This window comes from Papaver somniferum, chromosome 5 (assembly GCF_003573695.1).
Source record: "Papaver somniferum cultivar HN1 chromosome 5, ASM357369v1, whole genome shotgun sequence".
Classification (NCBI taxonomy): domain Eukaryota; kingdom Viridiplantae; phylum Streptophyta; class Magnoliopsida; order Ranunculales; family Papaveraceae; genus Papaver; species Papaver somniferum.
This window is the reverse complement of record NC_039362.1, coordinates 214,918,869-214,935,975: the sequence shown is the minus strand read 5'-3', so window position 1 is coordinate 214,935,975 and position 17,107 is coordinate 214,918,869. Positions and strand designations below refer to the sequence as shown.

General features: G+C 37.8%; 2 protein-coding genes and 1 pseudogene across 2 annotated transcripts; all 3 read right to left on the bottom strand.

Annotated features, from left to right (window-relative positions):
* Positions 1-118: 118 nt before the first annotated feature.
* On the bottom strand, positions 119-606 carry LOC113280795 (annotated as a pseudogene).
* Positions 607-7,396: 6,790 nt separating this feature from the next.
* LOC113280794 (agmatine coumaroyltransferase-2-like) lies at positions 7,397-8,755 on the bottom strand. The gene has a single exon (XM_026529375.1). The coding sequence runs from the start codon at positions 8,753-8,755 to the stop codon at positions 7,397-7,399; it is 1,359 nt and encodes a 452-aa protein (XP_026385160.1).
* Positions 8,756-15,372: 6,617 nt separating this feature from the next.
* LOC113280793 (agmatine coumaroyltransferase-2-like) lies at positions 15,373-16,722 on the bottom strand. The gene has a single exon (XM_026529374.1). The coding sequence runs from the start codon at positions 16,720-16,722 to the stop codon at positions 15,373-15,375; it is 1,350 nt and encodes a 449-aa protein (XP_026385159.1).
* Positions 16,723-17,107: the final 385 nt, after the last annotated feature.

Genomic DNA, 17,107 nt, shown 5'->3' with positions numbered 1-17,107 from the left:
ACCAAACTGCGGCTGCAATCAAACACTAGCTTGTTAAATGGGTGAATTAACAATTACAATATAAATAAAATTCAAGTTCACCTCGCTTCTACGTAGAAGTTTAAAGAATACGGTTTACAATATAGATTGTTTCCTCTATAGTCCCAATGTCCAATTCAAAGAACAGGCAAGTTCGGTCGACGTACCCATGTCGACTTCGAGAACAAGAGTAATCTTAGTACCCCTACCAAGAACTTCACCAGAGGTATCACTGGTAACAGTGAAAGATCCTCTAGCCTGGGATTCCCAGACATATCGCTCATCATCATTGTGCTTGGTGGTAACAATAACCTTGTCAGCTACAATGTATGCATAGTAGAAACCTACACCAAACTGTCCAATCATACTAACATCAGCACCAGCAGCCAAAGCTTCCATGAATTCTTTGGTTCCAGACCTTGCAATGGTACCAAGGTTGTTCACCAAATCTGAAACAGCCAATAGTAGACAGCAAATTAGCAATCTGACTACTTAGGTTATATGACAATAGACAGAAGAGCTTGGGTTGAGAATCGAGCTTGCTCTTATCAATCAACCCTCAAATCTGATTTTGTCCAAGGCCTTCATAATAGAAAATAACAAGAGATCAGAACAATACATACACAACATAAAAAGAACGATACAATAGAGAGCAGAATCACAGAAATATAATCCATACTAAGCAATTAGTTATGGTTTCACTCACATGATAAAAATAAATCGACCCACATTAAACAAATCAGCTGCAACATAACCTTTACTCCCATCTCATCGAGCATAACCATCTTAAACAATTCTGCCACCTTTAACCCATTACAGCACCGCCTACAACTACCAGTATCAACAGCTGAAGCTCCACCAAAAATTCCATCTCATGTAGCTGCAACGATACCATCACTGCAATAACTTGAACTGCTCAAACCATTCGAGACAACTACCACCTGCACTCTCTATAACTCATTGCAGCTCAGCACTGCATCCTTTCCGGCACCAGTTCCATCTCCAAATGAAGCTGCCATAGGTAAGATTGAAAAAAAAAAACTAATTAAACAACAACCAAAATTGAACTAAAAAGAACTCTTTGACAGAAAGGACCTGAATTTCAAGCAATCAAAACAAAACAAAACAAAAAAAACCATGAAATTTCTCTAAGAAAATAAAAATAAGAATTTTGAGGATTTTAATTGCGGGATGAACTTACAGTCACCAAGTAGATTGGGAGCACCAGCAACTGCTTTCAGACAAATTTCGAACGCCATGGTTGTGGGAGATGAGTATTTTTATGGACTGGAAAAAGATTAGAAGATGAGTATTTTTTTGGACGTTTTGTTTTTATATAAACAGAGAGAGATGCTGAAACTTCAAGCTACAGTTACTGCCTTTACCAGCCTGCAACCTCTCATCCATCTCTCTACTTGCAATTCGAGAACCCCACCAAAATCAAACCAAACTCAAATCTGAGTTTAACCCATCTTCTAATTCATCATCAACATCTCCAAAATCATCTTTCTATCACCACCAGTGATGGGGTTGATTAGAATTTGGTTCAGATATGGATTTGATGAGCTGCTACTGTTGACTGTTGTTGATGAGAGAAAGGGGGAGTTAAAGAGAGAGATTGAGAGAAGATGATGAAAAAGAGGGATTGAGAGAAGAGAGTTGTGGTGATGGAGCGCCGACGGTCATATGTGGAGGAGAGGAGAGGTGTTCTTCAGCAGTGGTGATTGAGAGAAAAACTGATGGGAATTGGATTTGAGTGGTTGAGGGAGGGTTTGGTGATACAACCAAGAACGAGTGAGTAAACATACGCTTCAGAAAAAATTTGATGAGTGAATCCGAATGAAAATGATGGACGGACCACATTATGTTTGATCCACTCATACAGATTAAGAAAAAATCTGGACGGTTGAGATTGTATTTGGGATGGTCATACGGATTGAGAAGCATGTGTTTCTCTTTGTGCTAATACGAACTCATGTATTCGGGTTTACTTATCGACCTTAATCACGAAAAACATTTCCAAAAAAATATTAATAAATTTAAGACATTGTTATCGACATTCTGATATAAAAAAATCCAAAAAATTTATAAAAATGAAGCTAAAAAATAAGAAATGAATTCGATAATTGGTGTGTTTCTTTGTGCTTTTGTGCTTTCTCTTTGTGCTTCCGATTTGAATTTCGACTAGTCACATAGGTCACGAAGTTATTTCGACTAGTCATACAGGTCATGAAGTAACTGTAGTTCACACTCGTAGACTCAAGAAGCATAAAAATTATGAACCGAGAAGCTCCAGGAGGGTTCATACTTCAAACTAAGCATGATACATCATCAAACCGAAGAATATGCATCTCAATGTCGATTCAAACTTCAAATGTGGTATAATGGCATACAAACTATGAACCAAGAAGCTCTGGGAGGGTTCTGTCTTCAAACATAGCAGGATATATCATCGAAATAGATATATATGAAACTTAGGTGTTGTTTCGAACTTCAAATGTGGCATGACGGCATACACACTATTAATCGAGAAGCTCCAAGAGGGTTCAGACTTCAAACTTAGCATGATACATCATCGAAACCGATAAATATGAATCTCATTGTCGATTCGAACTTCAAATGTGGTATAATGGCATACGAACTATGAACTAAGAAGATTCGGAAGGGTTCTGACTTCAAAATTAGCGGGATACGTCATCGAAATCGATAAATATGAAGCTCGGTGTCGATTCGAACTTCAAATGTGGTATAACGGTATTCAAACTATGAACCAAGAAAGAAAGTGGCTCCGATCTCGAAACCTGGCCCCGAGTTGACTACTATAAGTCGGAAACTTCGTAAGAACGATGAATCCAACCATTCATAGGTAATACTCTATCAGAATATTCTCTAAAACCTTAAACAAACCATTTTATGGCAACTTTGAGAAATAAAATGGCTCCGAGCTCGAAACCTGGCTGGGAGTTGACTACTATAAGTCGGAAACTTCGTAAGAATGATGAATCTAACCATCCATAAGTAAGATTCCATCGGAAGATTCTCTGAAACCTTAAACAAACCCTTTTCTGACGACTTCGGGAAAGAAAGTGGCTCCGATCTCGAAACCTGGCCCCGAGTTGACTACTATAAGTTGGAAACTTCGTAAGAACGATGAATCCAACCATTCATATGTAAGATTATATAGGAATATTATCTGAAACCTTAAACAAACCCTTTTATGACGATTTCGAGAAAGAAAATGTCTCCGAGCTCGAAACCTGGCTGGGAGTTGACTACTATAAGTTGAAAACTTCATAAGAACGATGAATCCAACCATTCATAGTTAAAATTCCATGGAATATTCTCTGAAACCTTAAACAGATACTACTATAGTTGGATTCATAAGTAAGATTCCATCGAAAGATTCTCTGAAACCTTAAACAAACACTTCTCTGGCGACTTCGGGAAAGAAATTGGCTCCGATCTCGAAACTTGGCCCCGAGTTAACTATATAAGTTGGAAAATTCGTAAGAACGATGAATCCAGCCATTCATAGGTAAGATTCTATCGGAATATTCTCTAAAACCTTAAACAAACCCTTTTCTGACAACTTCGAGAAAGAAAGTGGCTCCGAGCTCGAAACCTGGATGGGAGTTGACTACTATAAGTTGGAAACTTCGTAAGAATGATGAATCTAACCATCCATAGGTTCCATCGGAATATTCTCTGAAACCTTAAATAAACGTTTGCTGGCGACTTCGGGAAAGAAAGTGGCTCCGATATCGAAACCTGGCCCCGAGTTGACTACTATAAGTTGGAAACTTCGTAATAACGATGAATCCAACCATTCATAGGTTAGATTCTATCGGAATATTTTTCGAAACCTTAAACAAACCTTTTTCTGGGGACTTCGAGAAAAAAAGTGGCTCCGAGCTCGAAACCTGGCGGGGAGTTGACTACTATAAGTCGGACACTTCGTAAGAATAATGAATCTAACCATCCATAGGTAAGATTCCATCGGAATATTCTCCGAAACCTTAAACAAACCCTTTTCTGGCGACTTCGGGAAAGAAAGTGGCTCCGATCTCGAAACCTGGCCCCGAGTTGACTATTATAAGTTGGAAACTTCGCAAGAACGATGAATCTAACCATGTATAGGTAAGATTCTATTGGAATATTCTCTGAAACCTTAAACAAACCTTTTTATGGCGACTTCGAGAAAGAAAGTGGCTCCGAGCTTGAAACCTGACCGCGAGTTGACTACTATAGGTTGAAAACTTCGTAAGAACTATGAATCCAACTATTCATAGTTAAAATTCCATGGACTATTCTCTGAAACCTTATACAAACCCTTTTCTGGCGACTTCGAGAAATAAATTGGTTCCGAGCTCGAAACATGGCCGCGAGTTGACTATTATAAGTTGGAAACTTCGTAAGAACAATGAATCCACCCATTAGGAGGTTGATATATAAGACCATCAACCCTCAGTGTCCAAAGTGGTTCTAACTCCAAATTTAGCAGGATATATTATAGAAAATCATAAAGGTGGAGCTTATGTGTCATTAATATCTTCAAATGTGGTTCAAGGACATACGAACCATGAACCCTCAGTATTCGAAGTGGTTCCAGTTCCAAATTTATCAGGATATATCATAGAAACTCATAAAGATGAACCATTTATAGGTAAGATTTCATCTGAATATTCTCTAAAACCTTAAAAGACCCTCTTTTAGATATTTCTACCCAATCTTGAAAGGCCTAGATTTCTAGAGTTTAGTGAGGGGTGTTAGAGAAAATAGTTTTTAGCAGAAGTGAGAAAAATTTAGCAGAACCGGAGACCAAAATAATTTTTAGCAGAAGTAAGAAAAATTTAGCAGAAGTGGGATTTTTTCTGCAGAAGTGAAAAAAATCTAGCGGAAGTGAGAAAAATTTAGCAGAACCGTTTAACCCTTCACGACGACTCTTAAGGGGGTTGTAGAAGGTTTATTTATCATAAGTGAGAAAAATTTAGCAGAAGTGACAAATTTAACGGAACCGGAGACCAAAATAATTTTTAGCAGAAGTGAGATTTTTTTTTCCAGAAGTTAATAAAATCTGGCAGAAGTGAGAAAAATTTAGCAAAAGTGTTTATACCTCTACGACGACTCTTAAGGGGTTATAGAAGGTCTATTTATCTTTTTCTCCTTATCTTTTCAATCTCCTATCATAACCATCCATTTACATCATAACCTTCCATTTATTTTGTTTCCTTAACATTTTTTTTCTTATCACTTTTTTTATAGTAGATGTAAAATATAATCAGTCATGTAAATGTGGAAGGATGGTTGGAATCCTAGACTTGAAAGGAGGTGGCTCAGGTTCGACTAACCTCAACCTCATTTTTTTTTCAAAATTAATTTTTATTTTTACAAGTCTTATAGGGGTTGTGATTATGAATGACAAAAAAAAAACACAAAACTACCAAATTTTTTTTTTTTCAAAATCAATTTTTATTTTTACAACTCTTATAGGGGTTGTGATTATAAATGACAAAAAAAAAACAACCACAAAACTACCAAAATTGTGAATCCGGAAGGATGGTTGATGACTTGTGCTAAGCACACAGTAGTCTCGTGTTCAAATCTCTCAAACATTATTTTTCCAACTGATATTTTCTTTTTGCTTCAACAACCCTTAAGAATGTTGTTATATAACTGATATTTTCTTTTTGCTTCAACAACCCTTAACAATGTTGTTATATAGATATTCACTACCTTTACGATATCAGTTGTTAAAGTCTAAAGGTGGTCCCTCCTGTACGCAACTCTTTTCACGCAAACCGTTGTGGTTTTGATTCTCATCACTACTCTTTGGTCCTCTTTCCGCCTAAGAGTTAGACCTTTTTTAGTTTGACAACTCTTTGTTTGAAAAAAGTAGTAAAACATACCCTCTTCTACAACTTTAAAAATACGAGTTGTAAAGCTACAGCTGTGGATAACTGTTTTTCCCATAGTGTAGCTCACTCTTTTGATATTAAAATTAATCAATCAGTTAATTGTGATTAGACCATTATTTCTTTCTCTGAACTCTTGTATTAGAGTTGCATATCCTTTTGATTTAGCTCGTGGATTGTAGTTGTTAAACTGTTTTTAGGAGTGGATTCTCCTAGGTTACATTTACTAATCGACTGTTTCCTCTGTGTCATATCATCATTTAGCACGGCACAGCTGAATCTCTGGCACAACCTAGCCAGCACGTATCACGCTAAGTACGTGATTTTGTGGGCTGGGTTAACCAGGCCGCACGTTTTACACCTCTATTCCTTCCCACTTGGACAAAACTTTTTGAAAATGTTGCAAAACAAGCATGGAATATGCCAGTGCAGACATGGCAAATGGTGGGTCTTTGGTTTAGACATCTATCCCAACCGGTTTTCCAATCTTAAGAGTATGGTCTTAATATGGAGCGACTCAACACCTTAGCAAAGGCGACCGATAAACGTGGAACACGCGAGTCAAAACATTTGGTTTGATTGCCTATAATAATCTGCTCTTCTGGCCAGAGTTGATTATTACAACCGAGAGTCCGAGACTACTCATGCATGACCCACATGTACAAGACTACAACCGGTTGTTTAATAATAAAAGTAATAAAACTGATAAATAACAACATTTTGAAAGCGATCTCTGATATTCCTAACATCAAACATATAGAGTCGATGATTCTCGTACGGATGATATTGTAGTCGGAAACTGAACATTTTCAGATATCCGGAGAACTGGAAACTTGGAAAGTAGTGTGTTTTAACATTAATTGAGAACGGTAGATGTAGGTTTTGCAACAATAACGAAGATGAGTCCGCAAACAATCTCTTTATTAGCTGCAAGGTCGCAGCTGATTTATGGTTGCATTTTTAGGTTTGCTTGATTCAACATAGTCTCCTCCCAATACAGTGCTCCATGTTCTAACCGATTGGAAACTTTAATTTAGCTTGAAACCGTCGATATTCATCAAGTACTGCCTCCCATTTGCGATATGGTGTGTTCTTTGGACCGAAAGGAACAACAGGGTGTTCAGGAGTAAATCAATCACTTACGAGAAATTGCTCATTAATGTTAAAGCAACTCTGCACACCTGGGATTCTATGTATAAAGAGCTTAGAATCTTTACTTTCGATGATTTTATGTGTATATGGGAAAAATTTAGAGACAACACGTAATCCCATCGCTTAACTATTGTGATTATTGTACTTCATGTTTTTCTTGTGCTTTCGCATCACTCATGGAATGAATTTTGGTGTTTCGAAAAAAAAACATTACTTTCCGGGATGAAGTCGGTGTCAGCTTGTAATGAGAAAAACACCATGGATTATTAATTTCAGCAGTGATGTGCTAACTATGAAAATACAAGAAAAAGCGTTTAGTCTATGGAGTAACATAACTTTTCAAAAAGACCCAATTGTTGTTGAAATAAACTCAAGTAAACATCTATACCTTCATCACCACCACAGGATGGAAGTAAGTATATAACACCCTCCCAATCATGAAACGGAGGCATGATAATACACGGTTTCCCAACCCCGAAATCAATGTCACTAAATGGATATCCAAGCCAACAACCAACTTCCAGATTTGGCCACCAAGATGGCACTGACCAATTTTCTTTAGGTATTAAATCTTCCTCCTGTATGTTGTAAGTTGCAAAGTCAATATAAGATTTGAAGTAATCATCGTTCACCTTAGCTACTGCATCATGTATTGTCTCCGCAGTACTACTCAGTGGTTCATCCAATATATCCTTTGCCTGAGCTTCAGGGTTAGCCCAGAGTACTAAATTACCAAAGAACTCGTCAGGAATTCGTGGTTTCATCCTTCTTCGACCGTTCACGGATATCCGCATTTCAGTTTTCTGAAATTTGGCATGATCTCGAACCTTTGTAATGGTTCTCCATAAATGAGCAGCTAAGCTTACAAATGTGCTATAAGGTCTTTGCTCGCCATTCACAATACCTGACCGTAAAGAAGAAGCATTACTCCTTATCTTGGCTAGAAACTCGGGGCTGAAATGAACCTTGTGTTGAATCACATCATCCCCTGAATATGGAGGTTTGACAAATTCTTGAATGATATCTCTCTTTGTGATCTCAGCAGTCATATGATCAAACTTGACACAAGAAGGAACACGAGGAGAAAAAATGTTTCGGTCATGTGAAGGACACGGATGCATGTCAATTCCACGGCAAGCTTGACCCCATGCGATCATGAATCGGCTCATAAGAATACCATCTGCAACCATGTGGTTTGATGAAAAACTTAAAACTAATGAACCACAAGTGAATCTAGTGAGCTGAACTAGAGCTAATTCTTCAATTCCTTCATAGCTTGGGTTAAAGCTCAGTAATGTAGATTTTTTAAAGGGCATAGCCTCATCGAGAGTGCAGTTAGTCGATGCTTCAATGAGCCTCATACCTTCATTGCTGAGTAGAATTACACGTCGACCACAATCATCTATACCAAACCTTCCAGCCCATTCTGGATACTCTGATAAAGCTTTCCGGAGACCTTCTTCTAGCAGTATGTTTGATGGGTTTGGTGGTCTATAAGCGTACAATGTACACGAATGCTCGTCTTCTGCTAACCTATCAAAGACAGTAAGAGGAACAAACTCGCTAGTAGTGAGACTTGATGCTCGACCATAATGATCTTCATCACTCGAATCATCGTAAAATGTTGGTCTAATAAGCTTTGAACTGTCTTGAACAACTTTGATAATGGACATGGCTGGGAAGTAGAAGAAACTTAGGTTGGCGTTGTAGTTAGTTGTACCTATTTAGAAGCGATTTTATATGTGAGAGTTCATGCTTTTAGTATTGTGATCTGTCTCTCAACTCTGACTTGCGGATGTAACGTAACATATATTAGGTATGTAATTGTTTTGTTTGAATGGCAGAGGTACTAATACAGTTTTATAACAGACAGCTTTACCAGAGAGAAAAAGAAAAGATACGACCCCAGGGGCCAAAAGAAATCTGTATAGTAAAAGCACAAACCAAATAGCTTACGGTATGCAAAGAAAATAACCCTCTAATGCAACAACAACCCATGCAGCGTAATAAGGCATGTCGGTGTGAGTAAATTAGGTGAGAGGAAATGATGTTTTTGATTAAATAATTCCAGCCATGTTGGTCATTTATATCTTTCTGCTCCTGTTTTCACATTTTATATATCTATGTTACGTCACAAAAGCACTTGGGCCTCTCAGGCCTACCAGTATAAACAAACTAAATAGTTTAACTGTGCTCTTTCAGGATTTAGCTCCTGTCAAAAGTGCATTGAGCAGGAAAGAATATTTATAGCTCCTGTGAAATGTTAAGCCGGGACATTAGCATTGAGATATGGTGTGGTATGGACACTGCGTGAGGTTCTTGATCACAAAATGTATCGACTAATTAATTAACCATTTTTTTGGACTTGTTTTTATCAAATTCAAAGGTTATTTTTATTTCGAGCTGAAATACTTTCGTTTTTGCAGTAATTTGAGAATGTCCAAAGGAACCATCATTAGCTCATTTCATTCTCAATTAAACCACAATTCATCCAACTTTCACTAAATAAGGTATGCATGCAGTTTCATTTCTACAATATCTTAAGTGATTCCATTTACTAGCAACCGCAAGGGAAATAAGGTGGTTGAAACTAAATTTGAAGAATGCAAAAGATTTGGAAGGAGATTTTTGCCACATTAGGACTAGCAACGCAAGGGAAATAAGTTGGTTGAAACTAAAATCGAAGAATGCAAATTATTTGGAAGGAGATTTTTGCCATTAGGACTTAAAAAAAGGTGAAATTCGGCGCCCCCAGAATCCTACTCAATTCAAAAACAGGTTCAAATGACCAAAAGGGCAAATTTTATCCAAAAATATACCGCCTATGTCTCTGAAGTGATGATGTACATGACTGCATGATGAAATTTTTGGAGTGCGCTCGAGATACTATCTGGTTAATAGAATCATACTGACTGGTTAACAATATTATATCTAGTAGCAGTTCACACTCGTCCTTGACGAGTCAACTGGTGAAGGACGGAAGTCTTTTGTCCTTGATCAGTCAACTAGACTCTAAGAGGACCCCTTGACCAAAATCATTGTGAAAAATCTATCGCAAGGGGTAAAAAGGGTTAAAAACATCGCAAAAATTCTAAAACATCCCTTTTGGAATTTTTGATAAGGAATAGTAAAATTACCAAATTGGACCTTTTTCTAGGTCCCTTCCCAGTAAACATTCTCTTTGGAAGTTATAGGTATCTCTAGAGATAGCATTTTTTTTGGGAAAAACAAAATTGTAATGTCAGATATTTCAAGTTATTCAAGAGCTTCATCAAGTTTCGCGCGTGTTCTAATTCTTTTGGAAGCAGGGTGTTTGTACCATAAGTAAAAATGCTATATTTTAGGCATGATTGCTACTTGAACCACCATTTGGATCTCGTTCAAGTCTTCCATTCAGCCAGTCAACTCAGTTACGGAATAACCGAATTTGTTGGTCGGTTAACGGTCAAAGTCAACAACCGGTCAGTGGTCAAAGTTAACGACCAGTCAGTCGTCAAAGTCAATGGCTGGTCAACCGTCAGTCAACTGTCGAAGCCATGTTTCCAGCCATGCTACCATCCTGTTTCCAACCACACAGCCATGCTGACAGCCTCTTTCCAAACATGTTGCCAACTGCGCTGCTATCCAGATTTCAGCCATCTTTCCAATCGTGTTGTCAGCCAGCCTCCATCCATGTTGACAACTATCCGTCCTCCAGTCAGGGTTCCACTCAAGGCAGTCTTTCAGTCAAAGATCGACAGTTGCAACCAACACCAAAAAGTCAACCATATCAGTCAAAGACAAGGTCGCTGGTCAAACCCGCTAGCACATGTCAATTTGTCCCATTAACACCGACCCGGTGTAAAAACCCTGGAAGAAGATTCTAGAAGTTTCTGGATGACTTGCAGACCAAGTTGCTTCCATATGAAGTTTGTCTCGAAATTACACAAGAAAACCCTAAAAGGGATCATAAATCACTGTAACCCAAACATCAATATAATATCTCTCCCTACGGTGATTTATTCGTGGATGTAAGCAAAACATGTTGAACCACGTTAAATTCGTGTCTCTTTTATTTATGCTTGTTTTGTGTAAACCCATGTTTTCATCATCATCACCAAACACAATGTGTTTTTTACGTTCCTGGAAATATTTCTAGGTACGAACGTTGACGCCGACTAATGGGAACTACGAGAAAAGCAATTTGGACGCTGTCAACAATAACTGTTGCAACCAAGTTGATCGTAACTGCTGCAATCCAGTTTTGATCACAATTTCTACAATCCAGCTGATCGCAGTTGTTGCAATCTAGCAAATCATAGTTATTGCAGTCCAGATGATTGCAACTGCTGCAATCCAACTTCGTAGTTCGAGGTTTGATGAAGCTATTACCTTTGAAAGCGACCAAAACTTTATTACTGTAAAGATCGTTAAAATAATTGGCAGGATGTTCGACCCGCAGCATGTTCAAGTCCAAAGTTTAAAGAAATTGCTTTTTAAATAACGCATCAACCACATACTCGAGTTCGTAGTTTTTCAGAATAACTACTACCATGTTCGCAGGGCCGTCTAGCTACCTGCATCTCTAGATGTTTGCATCATCTATTCCATCAATAACACCAACTACATATATGACAGAAACTGGAGGGGAAAACCCTAGAGAAGACCTCCAGAAAAGTATCACGAAAGTTTGATGAAAAGGTTTACAAAGGAATGTCGAATAACCGTTACAAGAAGTTCTGTAGGAAAAGATAACAGTTCGAAAAGACTGTTACAAAAAGTTTGAAAGGAAAGACCACAGTTCGGCATTAAGTGAAGCCAAGCCATTACATAAGGCTGACGCTGACGATTACGCCGTTCTTTCAACCGAGCCGCAATCACCTTAGACGAACTTCCACGTCAGAGCCTCTTGTGCGGATCCATAAGCTCTCGGATGTTTCCAACCAACTACAGGAATCTTGTAAATTTTTTTCCCAAGCCGAAGCATGAGCTAAACCAGAATAGACTGGACATTTCTGACCCGTTCAATTTTACCTACAGATATCTCCATCCAACCTGACCAGTTGGATACGGTTCAACAAATGATTCATGAATTGGACCAAACCAATCCAACTAGTCTAGTAAGCACACTGTCAGCGTAAAACATCGGAAAATCATCTGTTGCATCAGCACCTTCTCTAGTCATCAGTGTTACATTAGAAACCGATTCGATTGACCCGCTGATCTTTGTTTTATTACGTCCGTCTTTCAATCCCCACCAACATAGAGGCAAAAAGTGTTGCTTTTGAAAAATTAAATCCAAGGCATGGTGCAGCTACCTCGAAAACGGTCATCAGCCACCATCAAATGAAAACTCAATATTATTTTCAAGGATCAAAAATGCTGTTGTATCGATTATCAATCCACAACGTACTCGTGTTCAAGGTCAAAGTTCTTTTAAGCTTTAGGGGTGTACGTGAAATGTTAATTTGTCCTATCTTTTCCGTCCGCAACATGATGTTCGTGCTAATTGTTGTGTCGACTTTTGTCCGCAACTTGATCTCATCTAAAAATCGTGGAATCTGTTGTGTAGAATTATTGTGGTCCACAACATGTTTAAGATCATAGTCCGTTGTGATTTTTGCCTCGAGAGTTCTCAGTAGCAAGATCGATCTCGAGTAACTTATTGGTTTTTGACATATAATTAAAAACCTACATTTTCATAACGGTTAAAGTCAAATTGGAATTTTGTTTATTTTGAAGTTTATAAGATTATTAGGATACAAAATTTTGGAGTACGATTTAGACTCTTGGCAACTGAATTCTGAAAATAACATATAACTTTTCGTAGTGTTAGAGTATACAAATATTATATGGAAAGTTTTAGTGTTTAGAGTTATATTTAGTATTCGATATATTTAGTATGAATTGATTTACAAGTATTAGTCTTGCATACCAAGTTATGGTGTCGTTGTATATACCTTATGGGTTCTCAATGTAAATTATCTCATTCAATAATACAATCGTAATATCTAGTAGTTCTGTCTTGGTATCAGAAGGTTCGATCCGGACCTGTTGCTCACCTCGTTTTCTTTTCTAACCGTCGGCGGTAGCCTTCAATGCTACCGTCCGCCGGATCTTTCCTCCGCTGCAATATGATTAGTTTTTCTTATTAGGTTTGCATCCAACGCATCTCGTCCTCCTTCACTTTCCTTTCTCTCTTCGTTTCCATTTTTCCTTCCTCGGTTGAGTTTTCATGCGTAACTTCTCTCCTCTCCCAACTGACTGTTTAGAACATTAATCCGTCAAGTACCCCACTTCTCCACCTAGTCCAATATTTCACATCACCACCTTTCCTCTATATTCTTTAATTAATTTGCCAACCAAACCATATTATCAACTATCCTATTATTTTTCCAATTACCAAAAAAAAAAAAAAAAAAAAAATCACCGGGTGCTATATTGTTCTTCTAATCTTGTTGCCTTATTCCATCACCTCTTCTGTCCCATTAATTTTACCCCACCATCTTTTCTTCTCACCTCTCTGTCCAAGTATATCACTCGTTTTCCCCGATTCTGGTCCACTATTCAATCCCGAGCCTCTAAATTCTTCCATCACTACCTCTGACTACTGTTCCTCTCTTGTCGATCAATTAGTTGATTGTTCCCATCCCCTATTTTTCTTCTCTCCAATTCTATCCTACTGCCCGTCCAGTCCACCACCTGAGCTTTCCTAGTTCACTATCTAAGCCCACCAAATCCTCTAAGCTCATCCATTAAACCAAGACCACCAGTTCCCAAAACATAAGTCATTCCTGTAGCCATTAGTCCAAGCCTAGCATACACGTCTGTCTATTTCCCCTTCTCTGCATTATGGCCTATTCTTTATGGTCATCATCTGTTCCAGTCACCACCATCATTGGAAGCAGGGATCATTCCACTCTCGTTCCACCGATCACTGTCTTGATCCTTTCATCTCTTCTCGGCCTAATTTCTCCATCATGGCCAGTCTTGGTCACTGATGATCAGCCAACAACGTCATTTTCTCACTTGGTTTTGTCGTGCTAAACAAGTTATGGTGACGCACAAGTTATGGTTTTCCGAATCGGTATTCTTTTTAATAGTTACACGCTTCTTCTTATAATTCTCGGGCGTTTATTGGCACCGCACTTCATCAACAACTTTCATGGCCAAGCTCATGCGATTTTTCCAATCCCGATGAGATTGAGGGAGGGTGTTAGAGTATACAAATATTATATGGAAAGTTTTAGTGTTTAGAGTTATATTTAGTATTCGATATATTTAGTATGAATTGATTTACAAGTATTAGTCTTGCATACCAAGTTATGGTGTCGCTATATATACCTTATGGGTTCTCAATGTAAATTATCTCATTCAATAATACAATCGTAATATCTAGTAGTTCTGTCTCGTAGCTTTGATTTTTTTCATGTTATCGTTCCAATGAGGATGATTGATTGTCAAGGCACCTCTCTTTGGACTACAAAACCTTAATGATGTTATCTTTTTTGTCGTAGCATAACTGGCCAAAAATTCCTCCCCAACTTTTCAAACTTCCTTGATGAATAAGCGAAATGCAAATTAGCGGTCAATAGGAACAAGCATTAGAATGGTACTTTCTAAATACCAAATGCCATTGCTTTGGTTTTTTCTACCATTGTAAGCGAACCCTTGCAAGCTAGCGAAGTTATTCTTACATTATGAAACCTTGTAAAGAAAAGTAGCGCACTTCAATGGGATTAGAAAGCGAGACAGGGAGATAGATAACACACAACTTCATATGAACTTATCTTTTTACTGAAAACAAATCATCCACTTGAGCAATATAAAGGTTCATATTTCCTCCATCCCACTGTTAAGTGACTTAGTTCAAATTTGCACAATTTTTAAGGCAAGCAATGGAAAAGAATATTTTTAAATATATTTTATAATTATACCCTTAATAATTAGTGAAATTTTGAAATGATTTATCTCTAAACTACACCATTGATGTTCGCAAACTTTATACCATTGAAAAACATTTTAAAACACCTATGTAACGAATATAAATATGCCTATCAAATTATGCATATTTTATATATTTCTTATAATCAATTAAAAGGATAATTTAAGAAATATCTCCTTATTTAGTGATATAGGATATTTAACAATGGGACAAAATCTAAAAGTAAATAGGTCACTTAATAGGGGACGGAGGGAGTAGTAAATAACAAGTTGCAAACTCGAAATCACAAGTAAAATACAGAGTTCATTAGTAGTAGAACCAGTAGTAGTAATTTCAAGTCTTTGTTCTTCACGTTCTTATTAATAATTAGTCTATGCAGAAACAAATTTCTTGGAACATATCCAAATGTTGCTGAAACAAAGTTATGTAGATATCTATGCTTCTTCCATCACCATCAAACGAAGGAAGTAAATATACCACACCCTCCCAAGCTCCAAATAATGGCATGAAAATGTAAGGCTTTCCAAAACCGAAATCCACCGTGTTGAATGGAAACCCAAGCCAACTATCGACCTCCAAATTCGGCCACAAAGTTGGAACTTTCCAGTTCGCTTCATCTAATATTAAATCCTCATTCTGCATGTCACTGTTTGCAAAGTCTATAAAAGATTTGAAGTAATCCGAGTTCAACTTCACTATAGCTTGATGAATTACCTCTGCGGCGTGGCTCAAAGAATTATCCAAAAGTTCTTTTACTCGAGATTGAGGAAATGCTGCAAGAACCAAATTCCCGAAGTACTCATCTGGAACACAAGGTTTCAACCTACTTCGTCCGTTCACGGAAATCTTCATTTCGGTTGTCTGAAGATCTGCAAGACCTCGGACCCTAGCCATGGTTCTCCAAAGATGAGCTACCAAGCTCTCAAAAGTCGAATAAGGCCTTTGTTCACCATTGTCCATATCCGGAATTGGAGAATTAGCCTTATTCTTAAGCTTCGCAATAAATTCGGGCGTGAAATGTGCTTTATGATAGACCACATCATCTGCCGAGAAAGGAAGTAGTTGATCCATTAGCTCATTATGATTGATCACCCTCTTTGCAACTTCAATGTTTTTGTGGTCGTAAGCGACTATAGGCGTATCTCGTGGAACAAATATGTTCCGGTTGTACAAAGGGCGTGGAGGAATCTGTAAACCTCGACAAGCTTGGCTCCATGCAACAACGAATTGACTTGCAGATGCTCCATCAGCCACCGTATGGCTGCTGGAAAAGAATATAACCAGTGAATCACAAGTGAATCTAGTAAGCTGAACAAGGGGCAATTCATCTAGTCCTCTTTCATTTGGGTTGAAACTCGACAAGGTAGCTGGCTTGAATGGAATAACCTCATCGAGAGTGCAATCAGCGGTTGCTTCAATGAATCTCATACCTTTGTCATTTAGTAGTATTACACGTTCATCACAAATATCCTTTGTAGAAAACCTGCCAGCCATTTCTGGGTATTCGACTAAAGCCTTACGGAGACCTTGCTCTAATAATGTATTTGATGGGTTCGGTGGTTTGTACACATATATGATCGCTTCATGATTGTCTTCATCTTCTACTAACTTGTCAAAGACAGAAAGCGGAACAAAGTCAGGAACAGGTTTTGGTTCATGACAATTGTACATTGGTCCTACTAGCTTTGAGCTTACTTGCTTAATTTTGAAGGACATGGTTATTTCTTTGATCTTTTAGGTATAAATTCTGGGCAGTAGAGTAGAAGAATGGTTATACTTAGGGTTCATGCTTTTAATATGCATGACGTCCGAACTCTGACTTGAGGAATGTCAAAAGTAGAATTTTATAAGAAAGAGCTTGTTGTAAATTAGTATGTGTCATCATGCATGAACCATGCATGCCTTAGGCAAAGCCACAGAAGCTACGACGTGTCGGGGGTATGCTAATAGTTATCCTTGGTGGTTACGTGTATCGACTCATATATTCCTAGTTTCATACTATATAAAACCCATTTGGGTCTCTTGTAATTACTTGTGTAGGTAATTAATAGATGAAAGATGTTGTTTTTTTTCTTATACATCTCCAGCCAGTTTAGAAAAA

What these genes read in the sequence shown, in the direction of transcription:
- LOC113280793 (XM_026529374.1), bottom strand. Translation starts at nt 16,722, where the DNA reads ATGTCCTTCAAAATTAAGCAAGTAAGCTCAAAGCTAGTAGGACCAATG.
- LOC113280794 (XM_026529375.1), bottom strand. Translation starts at nt 8,755, where the DNA reads ATGTCCATTATCAAAGTTGTTCAAGACAGTTCAAAGCTTATTAGACCA.